Raw genomic sequence first — 15109 nt, forward strand, 5'->3', positions numbered from 1 at the left:
TTTTTTCATAACAGAAACATGGGCTGCAGCTTAAGGGGAATGTCTGGAAATCAAAGAGCTAAAAAGTTATTGATTAATTTCATTTAGAATTTTCTTAAGTGACATGCTTTATGTGCCTTGTTGTAACATTGCACTGTATATGAAGCTATAATATACTATGCAGTGTGTATTATTGTATACGGAAAAGGGTCCAATGAAAGTGTCTGGTCATCGCTCACTAGTTCAGTTACTACTTACCCGAAGGGCTGAAGGACAACTTACTGACTGATCTGGCTGACAAGCAAAACCTTTTCCTGTTATACTGTCCGTAGTATGTTATAAAGTAACCTAGAATACATTTTTTTATTTCATTCTAATTTTTTAAATACGGTACTAATGCTCATAAGTCTTCCACATTTTGGGATAAAATAAATGTATCTTACCCTCATTCAATTCCAATATTTTTTTTTTTCAGCACATCAGCCATCTCTCACCAAGGCAGGGCAACGCAAAAAACATTCTAATTTTTTAAATACGGTACTAATGCTCGTAAGTCTTCCACATTTTGGCATAAAATAAATGTATCTTACCCTCACTCAATTCCAATGTATTCTTTTTTTTTTTTTCAACACATCAGCCATCTCTCACCAAGGCAGGGCAACCCAAAAAAGATGAAATACTGTACTTCTTATATTCAGTAATTTATACAAGAGAAGGGGAGATTCCAAGATATATATAAGTATTTGTAAAAAAATATTTATCATACGTCTAGGTAGTAGGTTGGTAGACAGCAACCGCCCAGGGAGGTACTACCGTCCTGCCAAGTGAGTGTAAAACGAAAGCCTGTGATTGTTTTGCATGATGGTAGGATTGCTGGTGTCTTTTGTCTGTCTCATAAACACGCAAGATTTCAGGTATGTCTTGCTACTTCTACTTACACTTAGGTCACACTACACAAACATGTACAAGCATATATATACACACCCCTCTTGGTTTTCTGCTATTTTCTTTCTAGTTCTTGTTCTTGTTTATTTCCTCTTACCTCCATGGGGAAGTGGAACAGAATTCTTCCTCCGTAAGCCATGCGTGTTGTAAGAGGCAACTAAAATGCCAGGGGCAAGGGGCTAGTAACCCCTTCTCCTGTATATATTACTAAATGTAAAAGGAGAAACTTTCGTTTTTCCTTTTGGGCCACCCTGCCTTGGTGGGATACGGCCGATGTGTTGAAAGAAAGAAAGAAGATTTATCATACGTCTATCAGCGACCAGGAAATAAAATACCGTGAACAGATGTCCTACCTCGGTGGAAGATAGCCAATGTGTTCAAAGAATATATGTAAATGTCCTTGATCCCCAGAAAAATTCATAAGGTATCACTTACATTCAGTAAATTCTTATGTCTGCCATATGTACAACAATGATTGTTGAATTAATTAACACTGTAAACATCATTCCTGATTTTTTCTAAACATATTTGGTGAAAGTGTTGAATGATTACAAATGTTTTTTCTTTCTTTTTGGGTCACCCTGCTTTGGTGCATGACAGCTGATGTGTTAAAAAAAAAAATAAGACATATATTCTACTGTATAGCCTGCTATACAGTAGAATATACATGTATGTCTTAATACTGCTACACAGTAGAAAAAAAACTCAATGAAAGCAAGTCAATTATAGAGCAAAATTACTAATATAAAAAAATTAGCAAGGCCTAAGTTGACTTATCATGTCATAACTTAGTTTACTGAATTAGTAAGTGGTATATGATTTTTACTTTTCAACGATGTAGGGTAACTTGCATCAGAAAAAAAAAAAGCAAGCTGTTACCCAAACTCTACAGAACTAAAGAAAAAAATACAAAATCAATTTGGAATAGTGTACTAGTGGCTAATAATTTGAAGCCAATGAGACAGTGTACCGAGGAAGTAAAAAAGTATAAACTTATTTTCAGGTTTTATCGACTGATCATCAATATTCAGATTGTAAAAGTCTTCCTACTGCTGTACAACGTCTTATTATGTTCTACCCTACAATTCTGCGTAAGTCTGATTCCCATATCTAAGAAAGAATATACACACTATGAAGTCAACAGCAAGTATTCCTCATTTAATGAAATCTCATTTACTGAAATTTACACTAATGAATGTGATGCAATGAATCAAATACTTGTCCAGCAAATACAAGATTATATCATTAACTCAACTGGTTTCATGTGCAGAGCTGTTTGAACAAGGGGGAATTGAGGTGCCTTGGCTTATGCACAAGCATGAGTTTCTAAAAGTTCACCAAGTGAAAAGGCCAAGCAGTGGTGCTTCTGTCAAATAGGTAGACAATCTTGACCCCCTCCCCTTCCATACCCATTAACACCAAAATTCCATCAAATTTCTCCAAGCAACAACATGCAGGTGTTAATGTATATTATTACAGTAGATAAATACAGTATACATTATGCTTTCGTTAACTTCCCTATGTCCTTATGTGCAATCCCAGTAGAATATACAATATCTCAATTTAAATACAGTAATGCAATGGTACCAAGGCATAAAATTTTTCATGTAACAAAGATAAACATGAATGGGTTTCCTAGAAAGGCAACCCATTCATTAAATGAAGACTGCCCATGAATGAACCCGGTTACAAAATCTAAATTTACTTCATCATATCACAGACAATAAGAAACATTTATCTGTTTAAAATTATCAAAGATCATGAAAATCTTGATACAATCAAACATCACTCAGTCAGATATAATGCATAACAATAATTTTTAAAATTACAATACATATAAAGGCAAATGATATTATTCAAAACTACATACTGTATATCATTTTTGATACTGGTAAATATTGTGTAGCAAAATATATTACTGTAGTAGAAGCAAGAGAGATTACTACCACAAATATGTTTAAAAACAAGGATGAACAAATACCTCTCTTCAAATCCACATCTTTCAATGTTTGCGTCGTCAAAAGTCTTCGACTTAATAAACAGCTTCGTTTGGACCCAATGGTCTGTTGTTTCGTATCCTTTGTATTCCTTTGTATCTATGAGGTAGAAAGTAGAGTATATACAAGAAAAGTTTCAAGAAGCAAAAGAAAGAAATAGAACAGGCTAGAAATGCATATTAAGATCAGGCTACCTCAAAACTTTATTACAATACATACTATTGTTAACCTCACAAAGGCAATTACATTTATGAAACACTATTATATAAGTTTACCACAATGAAAAAGAAATAATGGCCAGTTTTTTTATTTGTGAAGTTAACAATATGTACTACTGTTAACCTCACAAAGGCAATTCCATTTATGAAACTATTAAACAAGTTTACCACAATGAAAAAGAAATAATGGCCAGAGCTCATTTTTTATTAATCTACTGAATTCCCAATGCAAGTGAGTTATCAAGAATGCATCTAAAACTTCTTTTTCACTGTGTTTTCTTTCTTGGGCCCCAAAAAGAAATATGCCAGATGTAGTTTTTTTTTTACAATGACCACAAGAAGCTGAAATACTGTACATCATTCCCTGATCATCAACCCACTGCCATATTAGTTGTAATTCAAACACACATGCACACACTTATGTGTTAATAACTTGAAAAAGCAAGATAAAATGTACATCAAAACTATGATGATGCTACTCAAAGACACAAAAACAATGCAAATCTCCGAGTACCAGTTTTCAAAACACTACCAACTCTTCAAGGTTGACAAATTTACAAGGTGTACATGGTGTGTTCATAGATTCAAAAGGGAAAATTACTAGTGTTCAAGGTATATAATAAATGAGTGAATGCCACATCCTCAGTTCTTTTGTAGTTTCTGCTGTGCTCCAGTGCAATATCAACCAGGCTGTGATGGATATGTGGGGTAGTGGGCCACCAGCAGCAGCAGCCTGGTTGACTGGGCAAGCACTAAATAAGCCTGGCCCATGGCTGGGCTCTCTAGGAGTGGGAAAACTCCCAGAACCCATCAAAGGTATATCAAAGGCAAGCTATTTGGAGGAATAAAACAAATAATCCGGCTATACAGTACTACAAAATATAAATATTACTACTGGATCATCAGAGAACAAAATATTCCAATGCCAACAAGGCAATTTGAAAAAATACAGTGGAACCTCGGTTTTCGTCCAGTCCGAATATCGTACAATTTGGATTTCAACCACTTTTTTCGGCGAATATCTACCCAAGGTTTCGTACATCCACTCGGAAATCGTCCATATCAGACACATCTGCCCGCCCAGGATACCGCCGCTCACAGTCTGCCTCTGTCACTTGTTCAGTCAGCAATACTCTGTGCGTTCATCCGAAACATTGGTGGTAGAGGGTGGTAGTGATGGTGGTAGAGGGTGGTTGTGGTTGTGATGGCAGTAGAGGGTGGTAGTGATAGTGGAAGAGGGTGGTTGTGGTTGTGATGGCAGTAGAGGGTGGTAGTGATGGTGGCAGAGGGTGATTGTGGTTGTGATGGTGGTAGAGGGTGGCAGTGTGGTGGTAGGGGGGGATGTGGTTGTGATGGTGGTAGAGGGGGGTTGTGGTTGTGATGGTGGTAGAGGGGGGTTGTGGTTGTTATTGTGATGGTGGTAGAGGGTGGTAGTGATGGCAAACAATTGAAGATGTTGAGTTGTTGTTGTTGGTGTGGATCAATGAAAAACAGTTAGGAGGAGGTAGTGTTGTGGAGGCGATAATTTGCAAAAAGGCAAGGCAGTTGCACACAGATCTCATAAAGAATATGCCAACAAGAGTCTTCAATAAAGGTAAAAGTGATTTATGTGTTCATTTATCCATTAAAATTAGTGCTTTATATTTATTTCTCACTGTTTTCTGTACATAAAACTATAGTTATTCTCTATAAAATGTATTTTTTGTTAATATTTTTGGGTGTCTGGAATAGATTAATTGGATTTACATTATTTCTTATGGGAAATATTACTTCAGTTTTTGTCCATTTCGGATTTTGACTGACCTGGAATGGATTAAGGACGAAAACCTGGGTTCCACTGTACGTATATATAAATTAGTCTAACCTGTGATACCTGTGACTGGGTATTGACTTTTTGTTATTTTTTACCCTTAGAGCCTTGCCTGGGGCCAGGCTTTAATGCTGATTGCCTGAATAACTAGGCTGTTGCTGCTGATGGCCCCTTGGCTCACACATTCTTCACAGCTTGGTTGATTTGGTACTTGGCAGAAGCAACTCTGTTTCATCTTGAAAATTTCTACATATCTTCCAGCAAAATTTCTGATATCTGCTGGTAGCAGGTTTTATAGTTTTGGGTCACAAATGTTGACACAGCATTCTCTTACTGTGCCCATGACGATCCTGCTTTTACTAGATCTATTTTACTCTTTCTTCCATAATTCTCACTCCAGTACATAATGGTCACGTGTAGATTTTCATATGCTGTATATGTTATCAGAGACAGTATCTCTGCTTTGCTTCAGAAAGTACATTCCAAGCATGAGGCATTCCCAGTAGTTATAATGCTCTCTTGGCTCTGCGTGCAGTAAATGATGTGTAAATTTTCCAGCTCTGATATCTCTCCTGCCTTGAATGAAGCTATCAATGCTGAACAATATTCTAAACAAATGAACACAAGTGATTTGAAGTGTCAACAGTGAAATTTTTCTCATCTTGAAAGTTTTCATTACCTACCCTGTCATTTTCCTGGATTTTGTGACATTTGCCTTATTATTTTTTTTAACACATCGGCCATTTCTCACCAAGGCAGGGTGGCCCAAAAAAATAAAAAAACTTTCATCATCATTCACTCTAGCATTCTCTTGCCAGAGGTATGCTTACACTACAGTTATAAAACATTAACACCCCTTACTGTGCCTCATTGTACTCTTTAAATAATAGGTCACCTGCCATTATTATATATGTTCTTTTTGTATCCAGTGCTCATTCTGGGTTCATTTCTACGATATCCAAGCATTTGTAATTTGTTGTCAGTGAACATCATGTTATTTTCTATTACCCAATGGAAGACTATGCTGATATCTGCTTGCAAATTTTGTGTATCCTCTACAAAGGTGATCTTCATCCTTATTGTGGTATCATTCACAAAGGATGAGAGACAGCTGTAGCTAATGTTTTTGTTTATGTTTGCTATGAAGATGAGAAACAGTAAGGGCACTGGGATCATGCCATGGAATACTAAACTTTTTAGTTAACTAAGGCTAAATTTTGCTTTGTTTACTACCATTCCTTGTGTTCTATTCAATAGAAAGTGAATATCTATCTTCCTACTTTTCCCATTGCACTTTCCTTATTTTTGGGGGCTATCACTCCATGGTTACATTTGTCAACTAGTTCCATGAGTCAAGCCCTAATCTGGAAATTTGTATTTATGCAAGATGTAGGAGGCACTGCACAGCAGAAAAGAAAAGGCACCAAATTCAAATAATGAAGAAAAATGAAGACATGAATAATATGAGAGCTATGAAGCTCAAGTTACCAAACTTTGTTATAGGCTCTCAGCCTAATTTGCAGACGTAGAAGACAATATCTACACATTCCCACAGACAAAACATTAAGAAATTAGATTCATTCACTAGCCCATATTTTGGGGGTGGTGGAGCAATGCTTTATACAATTTGGCTGGAAAACATTAGGACATGTTTCCATAAGACACCTGCTGTCCATGTTCACCCATCAGTATAAATTAGGTACCTGGGTGTTAGTCGACTGGTGTGGGTCACATCCTGGGACAAAACTGACCTAATTTGCCCGAAATGCTCAGCATAACAAGCAGCTCTCTATATAGTAGTATGTCATTGATGTCAGCTAGGACTGTATACCATGTACATGTACTTGTAGAAATAGATATTATTATTATTATTATTATTATTATTCTGTAAAATCCTCTATATTCTCTCTTAACTTTTTTACCTTCTTGCAGGCTTTCTCAGCAATTTAAATCGGGAGAGAGTAGATAAGAAATCAATGAGCTAACAATTAAGACTGATGAACTAAAAAATCATCTAGAAAAACTAATTATAGAAGTTGGAGGTTGAAAGAAAATATAACAAAGGAACTGGAACAAAATGTAGCACAACAAAAAATGATAAAGCAAACAACAGTAATTTGGAGAAGGGAAGTACATGGATTCATACAAAACAAAGATGGATAAAAAGTAAGCAAATGAGGCCAAGTAATGCAAAAAAATTTAACAAAAATACCTCAATAACCCCTCTTCAGCCCTCTATGTTTTTTTTTTATTAACTCACTGGCCGTTTCCCACCAAGGTAGGGTGGCCCAAAAAATAAAAACTTTCCCCATCATTCACTCCATTACTGTCTTGCCAGAGGTGTGCTTACACTGTATACAGTTATAAAACTGCAACATTAACACCCCATCTTCAGAGTGCAGGCACCGTACTTCCCATCTCTAGGACTCAAGTCCAGCCTGCCGGTTTCCCTGAATCCATTCATTAATACATGTATTACCCTGCTTACACTCCAACAGCAAGTCCCTGAATCCATTCATTAATATTACCCTGCTTACACTCCAACAGCAAGTCAAGTCCTAAAAACCACTTGTCTCCATTTGCTCCAAATAAACTCACACGTGCTTGCTGGAAGTCCAAGCCCCTCGCACACAAAACCTCCATTACCCCTCCCTCCAACCTCAACCTAGGAAAAACAGATAAGCAAATGGAAGCACTGGACACCAAGGCAAGCAAGCATTAAGACTGAAACATCAATTGCAAAAGATCACAAGCTTCTGATGGAAACTACTGACAAAACAAGACTTGTTATTTTTGTTGAGTCGGGATGCAGAAAGAAGAAAAAATAAAGTGGAATAAATACAAATGTAAGTGAAAGCTATAATTCAAGGGAAGAAAGAATACAAAAAATGGAGATGAAGATAAGAGAAATAAACTATAATGAAAATGAGACCATTAGTTGTGATGAGTAGGTAGCCAAAGTCAGATTTTCAATTACAGCACAGAGGTAAACAGAGTTTCTGTTATCACATATCACTTATTTGTAATTACCTTTGAGTTTGCAGAAATAAGAGAGGGTGAGTACTAGCTAGTGGTCCCACCTTTCAACTTTTGCTCAAATGATACGTGACTGAGCCCAGTCATTTCAGTTTTTGAAACCCTGCATCTAGTTGACCTCTACTGTCATTACACGGCTCATTCAACATACTGCTAACATTAAATAAATATTTCCTAATGTTCTTCTTGCTTGTTTGTGTCTAATTTCAAATCACTTATTGTTCTTGTTATATCTCTGGTAAAATGCTTATCTGCCTACACCATGTATGCCCTGTAGTATTTTGTATGTGGTTATACTCTCTTCATCTTCCCTCCTCAAGTGAGAAGAAATGGCTCTCGCATCTTTTTTTCTTTTGTAGCTCATTCCTTTTGAGCTCTCTCTTGCACTCTAGTTTCACTTTTTACATTTAGATCATCAGCACTGCATATTCAAGAGTGCATTGTAAATGAGGGTAAATGCATTTTAAACAGGTCTTTGTCTAAATTCCTACTTTTATCTTTGCAAGTTTAGCTTATACTGCTGATGTTCTGTTTATATGCACCTCAGTAAACAGAATTGGAGAAATGAATACTTAAACCCTTTCACGGTTTCGGCCGTACTAGTACGGCTTACACGCAGGGGTTTTTGACGTACTAGTACGCACAAATTCTAGTGCCGTCAAATCTTGCGGGAAAAGGCTGGTAGGCCTAGATGTGAGAATGGGTCTGTGTGGTGGGTGTGCACAGTACTAAAAAAATCTGGGACCCAGTGGTGCATTGTGGGAACATCATCTTTGTAAACAATGTCCACCACGCCTCGCGGTAAGAAGTTCCTCACTCCTCGGTGAACTGGGACACTTTTGTTCCCCAGTGACAGTTCTAATACAGATGGAAGTGCCAGTGAAGATGAGTTTCAAGGTTTTGGTGAGGTTTTGTCCGGAACTAATGACCATAATATCGGTAATAGTGAGGAAAACCCAGACGACCCTCAGCCTTCCACCTCGGGTGCTGGGCCGTCTTGTTCACGTTCAGTTCTACCAGAATCAAAGAGGAAACTCCTATTTTCCCAAATCCCAGAATCAAATGTGAGCATTTGTGATGACAGTGATAGTGAATATGAACTACAAGCTCTTCAAACTAGTTCCAGTAGTGATAGTGAAGTGCAATATTCCCCAGTGAAGCGTCAGTATATACGACGATATATGCGCTCTGGTAGTGTGCCATATGCTATTCCAAGGGGAAGGAGTACATCTCGGAGTACATCCCGTGGCTGTACAACAGGAACACACAGTGAAAATGACGATGACAGTGTTGCAATTCGGATGGAAAATGTGCATGGTGGTGGTAGTGGTGGTGTCGGCCCTGAGGCACCAGCAGTGGGCCATGCTGCCACCCATGCCGCTGCCTCAGCTGATCTACAACAAAGGCCACCATCCCCCATCCACCCACCACACCAGCCTCCACAACCACAACCTCCTGTCATTGTCCAGTACCAACCTACACACCACACCTGGGATTGGCAGGAAGCTGTCAATTTTGTTCCAAATTCCCACCAGTTTGATGACAGCCAAAGTGGAATACGGCCATCCTGTACGCTTGGGAACAATGCCAGTGAACTGGAATGTTTCGAGTTATTCTTTGACGAACTCCTGATGGAAAGTATTGTCATGGAAAGCAACACATACTACGAGTACACCATGGCAAACACAATACTTTCACCAAAATCATGTCTACACCAGTGGAAGGAGACAACTGTGGCTGAGATGTATCTTTTCTTTGCCACAATAATGCTTATGCCACATGTGTATAAGCACAGTGTGAAATCATACTGGTCAACAGACCGCCTGATTGCAACCCCAGGTTTCAGTGATATAATGCCAGTGAATCGATTTATGCTAATGTTACGTATGCTTCACTTCTCAGACAAAACCAGGCCTGACAGAAATGACAGGTTATATAAGATTAAGAATGTGTTTGTGTATCTGAAAGAGAAATTCAATATTCATTTTTATCCCTTCAGGAAGCTTGTAATTGACGAGTCTTTGATTCTGTTCAAAGGAAGACTCTCTTTCAAGCAGTACATACCAAGCAAGAGGAAACGCTTTGGTATAAAGTTGTTTGTGCTTTGTGATTGTTACAGTGGTCTGGTATTGGATATTATTGTGAACACTGGAAGTTATACATTGCAAAATACCAGGAAGTTATTGGGCATCTCTGGTGATGTGGTTAGAACAATGAGGGAACCATATCTTGGTAAGGGGCATATATTATATACAGATAACTGGTACACAAGCCCCACACTCAGTGATTTTTTGCGTGTGAACATGACAGATGTGCGTGGCACAGTGCATGCAAATCAGAAACATATGCCCAGGCTTGACGCTGGCACTCGTAGGGGTGAGGTGCAGGTGTTTGCTGCCAATGACATCATGGCATTTCGGTAGCATGACAAATGAGATGTCACACTGTTGTCATCAGTTCACCCTAATGAAATGGCAGACACTGGCAGGCAGCATAGAGAAAGCAATGAACCCATTCTAAAACCTGCAGCTGTGATGGACTACACCCTCAATATGCGTTCAGTGGACAACTGTGACATGCAGATTGGGTTTGTGATTGTGTTCGCAAGAGTTATAAGTGGTACATAAAACTCCTTTTCCATCTTCTGGACATTTCCATGCTGAATGCTTATAATATGTGTAAGATGTGGACCAGAAACAAACCACCATACAGCGAATTCTGTTTGTCTGTCATCAGACAAATAGTATTCAAGTACCAAGGAACAGCACCTGCAGTAGACTGCCCACCAAATTTTCAACAACTTTCTTCTCGTTTGAAGCATGGTGATCACTTCCTGGTAAAACTGCCTGCTACTGCTTTCAAGAAGAAGGCTCAAAAGAGGTGTTACGTCTGTGCACATACAAGAAAACGCCCACAACAACGCAGAGACACTCGTTTTGTGTGTGAAACACTGTGCATGACACAATGTTTCAAAGATTTCCACAGGTTGCAGAACTTCTAGAAACATTCCCTATGACTGTATATGTGTATGTAAAATATAGAAAAATAGTAATAAACAACATTTCATATCGTTTGTTTGTGCAAATATTTTTTGTAAACAAAACAATGACAACAGTGTTTACGCCCATATTGTGTAGTATTGAAAAAGAAATAACTTACAAAATACTGATCATACTGGTCTCACAGGCCATAAAAGTTACTTGGAAAAAGAAAAATTAAAAAATAATAGAAATTAGTACATAAGAAAGTAAATAAAAGAATACTGGGTGACGGCAGTCGGCGATGTTGCCACACAGTGCCCCTTTTTCATCAACTTCACGCCTCCATATCTCGGTAAGTATTGATGGTAAATTTTTTTTTGTTTAGCCTATAATGTTCAGTAAAATAAACTCTATTTTTTCATAAGAAAAAATTTTTTTTTTTTTTTTTGAAATTTGGCCGACCCTGAGAACAAGTCTCTGACAGGGCCTGTCGACCCTGAAAGGGTTAACCCTTAAACTGTCCAAGCAGATCTATGTTCACATGCGTAGTGCTCCAAAAGTAGATCTACGTTTTTTTTACATATTTAAAAAAAAAAAAGTAGATCAAAGTTTTTTTTACACGTTTTCAAATTAAAAAAAGAAACGAAGATCTACTTTTTTTACATACATTCAAATGTTGAAAAAACGTAGATCTACGTTTGAACAGTTTAAGGGTTAAGGTCTTCAGTACTTGCTCCCGTGAGCTTTTTTCCCCCTAAATGCTTTTTGCTTTAGGCCCCCTGTCTCCTAGCTTCATAACTTTGCTTTTACTATGGTTAAATTCCAATAACCATATATTTGGCCATCCCTGAAGTCTATCCAAGTCTTCTTGCAACTTTCTTCCATCCTCTTAAGTTCGTATTATTCTCATTATTTTTGCATCATTCGCAAGTGAAAACAAGGATATGTAGGAGTTAACTCCTTCAATCAGGTCATTTAAATATATCACTAACAGTAAGAGGACCCAACAAAGAGCCTAGTGGAACTCTGCTAGTTACACACCAATACTGAGGTTTTATCACTCATAGTGACTCTGAAGTTTCTATTGTTTAAGTGTTTCCTTATTCATGTTAATATCTTCCTATTTACTATAGCTTGCTTCTCCAATCTGCTATGTAACCTTCAGGGGGCACCATATCAAAAGCCTTTTTTTTAGTGTGAGAGAATGTGTGCATGTCAGTCTGCACCTGTGTATCAACATGTTTGCTGATGATGGAAAGATCCAAGCAAGATAAGAAATAAAAATGACTATGTACATGTATCCCTGTAAGAAGACATAGATAGATGGTGCAAGAGTAGTGATAGATTGATGATGGAATTGAATTTATTAAGTGTAATAAAATATTAAAGATATCAGACAAAAATATTAACCTTTTCATTGTTTCTCACATAGATCAATGTCAATGATGCCACTTATGTAGATCTTCATTATGAGCTCAGCTCCCTCAAATAAGCTATGAGTGGTAAATTTTTGCCTAGACAAAAGAGAATGAGTCTATACGCTGAATATGCATAGAAAAAAAAATCCTGCCCCCACACTATGCATGATCGAAAAAGCAAACATCTCTGAACTAGTTTGGTTTAAAATAGTGAGTTTAAGGTGTTTTCTAATATGGTTTTTCATGGCTTTATTGGCTGTTTCTTGGAGAAGAAACTACTGAAGTAGAGATAATGATGGATGGAGAAGACACTACTGAAGTAGAGATAATGTTGGATAGTTTCAAACCAGAAGTGGCTTGGAATAGGTTTTAAAGTGGCAGAAATATTCAATTCAAGTAAAATTCCATGAGACAGACCAGGGGAACCAGGGGGCCCTACCCTTCCTCAGGAAAACTGTGAAAAAAATTGAGGAAGGGTAGGGCCCCCTGGGGTCTCCAGTCTGTCTTATGGGATTTTAGTAGGTCTCCTTCAATTATTGGGATGCCCTAAACTCTGCCCAATCATTCTTCATTATATTTTACTTGAAAAATAGGGTAAAACTTGATTTTCTGGTGTATACCTGGAGAGGGTTCAGGGGGGTCAATGCCCCCGTGGCCCAGTCTGTGACCAGGCCTCATGGTGGATCATGACCTGATCAACCAGGCTGTTACTGCTGGGCGCACGCAACTCGGCATACGAACTACAGTCCAGCTGGTCAGGTATTGACTTTAGGTGACTGTGATGATGGATTCAAAATGAAGGGCAAGCATAATATAGGAGAGGCCTGGGAACATGGTCAATGAACAGAGGAAATGTCATTTTAGTGGCTGAAATGCCTACAGTATTTATTTATTATTTTTTAATTGGATTTTTTTTAATTTTATGCAAAATTTGCCAACTTACTAACTTCTGCGTGCACTACCATTCAATCGAAAGAACAAAATGCATCCTAGCAAACTAGCTTCAATTATTATTTTTTTTTTTTATTATCACACTGGCCGATTCTCACCAAGGCAGGGTGGCCCGAAAAAGAAAAACTTTCACCATCATTCACTCCATCACTGTCTTGCCAGAAGGGTGCTTTACACTACAGTTTTTAAACTGCAACATTAACACCCCTCCTTCAGAGTGCAGGCACTGTACTTCCCATCTCCAGGACTCAAGTCCGGCCTGCCGGTTTCCCTGAACCCCTTCATAAATGTTACTTTGCTCACACTCCAACAGCACGTCAAGTATTAAAAACCATTTGTCTCCATTCACTCCTATCAAACACGCTCACGCATGCCTGCTGGAAGTCCAAGCCCCTCGCACACAAAACCTCCTTTACCCCCTCTCTCCAACCTTTCCTAGGCCGACCCCTACCCCGCCTTCCTTCCACTACAGACTGATACACTCTTGAAGTCATTCTGTTTCGCTCCATTCTCTCTACATGCTTCAAATAAAGTTGAATTGAGCACTGGAATTGGCTAAAATAGGACTCAAAGTTGGAAAAGTTGATTATGCATAAATCTCACTCAGATCATCGACTCTGCACTTGCTTAACCCTTTTGGGGTAAGTGCCATAGTCCAACGGCTCTGAAGCCAGGGTCAGTACTGTAGTTCTATGCCATGAGCTCAGCTCATGCAGACAAGCTGTGAGCAGTAAATTTGGGTCTAGATATGAGAGAATGGGTCTATATGGCAAGTGTGAACCATATGAAAAAAATCCTACAGCAAGCAGTGCATAATGGGGAAAAAAACAGACTGGGTTAAAACAGCAACTTTGAGGTGTATTTTCAAATGATCTTTATGATTGTATTCTTGGTTTCTTGGTCTCATTTGATAGAATGGAAGATATATTACATAAATAAAGATGATTTTGATTGGTTTCAGGGCTGAAAATAACTTGAAACTGAGTTAAGAGGAGCAAAAATGTTAATTTTTTGCTGGTATTCAAGAGTACACAAATGGCATCACTCATCCTATACACATTCAACTGGCTAATCTAATATGAATTTAGGAATGCACTGATATTATTTATACAATTGTTACAATAATGCATTAGAATGCATAACAGTAAATCTTCTACTTTTTGTGTGAATAAAAATTCAAAATTAAAGCAAGCCTAATACAAGAGAGGCCTGGGGACATAACCAATGAACAGAGGAAATGTTTTTTTTAGTGCCAAGAAGGTCTACATTATTTATTCTGAACCCTATCTTTAAATTGGCAATTTTTTAATTTTGTGTGAAATTGGCGACATTACGGATTTCTGATCACTTTATTGGGTAGTTGAAATAGGTAAATGGGCGGTTTCTTGTACTCAATCAACAGAATAGAAGGAATACTAGCGAAACAGTTATGAGTTTTATCGACTGGAACAATGGAATTGCAGAAAATGTGGCTCAGATCAGGGTCTGGACCCTGAAGGGGGTTAATTCTGAAAGTTTTCCATCAAATTTCATGTTTTTGGCATCTTTACCTTCAGAAAAAAGTTCTACATTTCAGAAGACTGATTTTTAAAAAAAAATCATAACACTGTCAGCATTTTTTATTTGGGGGGTTGTGATAGTGAAAGGATTAATAGAAAGATTGTAAGCAGATTCCTACAGCTATAATGCAAAACTTCTATGCAACACTGGCCAACTTTAGAAAATAAGAATATATTATCAAAGGATATGAAAAAAATGACAAGGAATATTTCAT

At 37.8% G+C, this 15109-nt stretch overlaps 1 protein-coding gene across 5 annotated transcripts in view; it reads right to left on the reverse strand.

Moving 5' to 3' along the window:
* LOC128689429 (mesoderm induction early response protein 1) overlaps nucleotides 1-15109 on the reverse strand; it is a 169369-nt gene that overhangs the window by 95076 nt on the left and 59184 nt on the right. For all 5 annotated transcript variants that reach the window (XM_053777723.2, XM_053777721.2, XM_053777724.2 and 2 more), the window contains one exon: nucleotides 2906-3020. In XM_053777723.2, coding sequence (XP_053633698.1) covers nucleotides 2906-3020 — 115 coding nt within the window. The remainder of the gene's footprint in view (nucleotides 1-2905; nucleotides 3021-15109) is intronic.

This window comes from Cherax quadricarinatus, chromosome 18, assembly GCF_038502225.1.
Source record: "Cherax quadricarinatus isolate ZL_2023a chromosome 18, ASM3850222v1, whole genome shotgun sequence".
NCBI lineage: Eukaryota > Metazoa > Arthropoda > Malacostraca > Decapoda > Parastacidae > Cherax > Cherax quadricarinatus.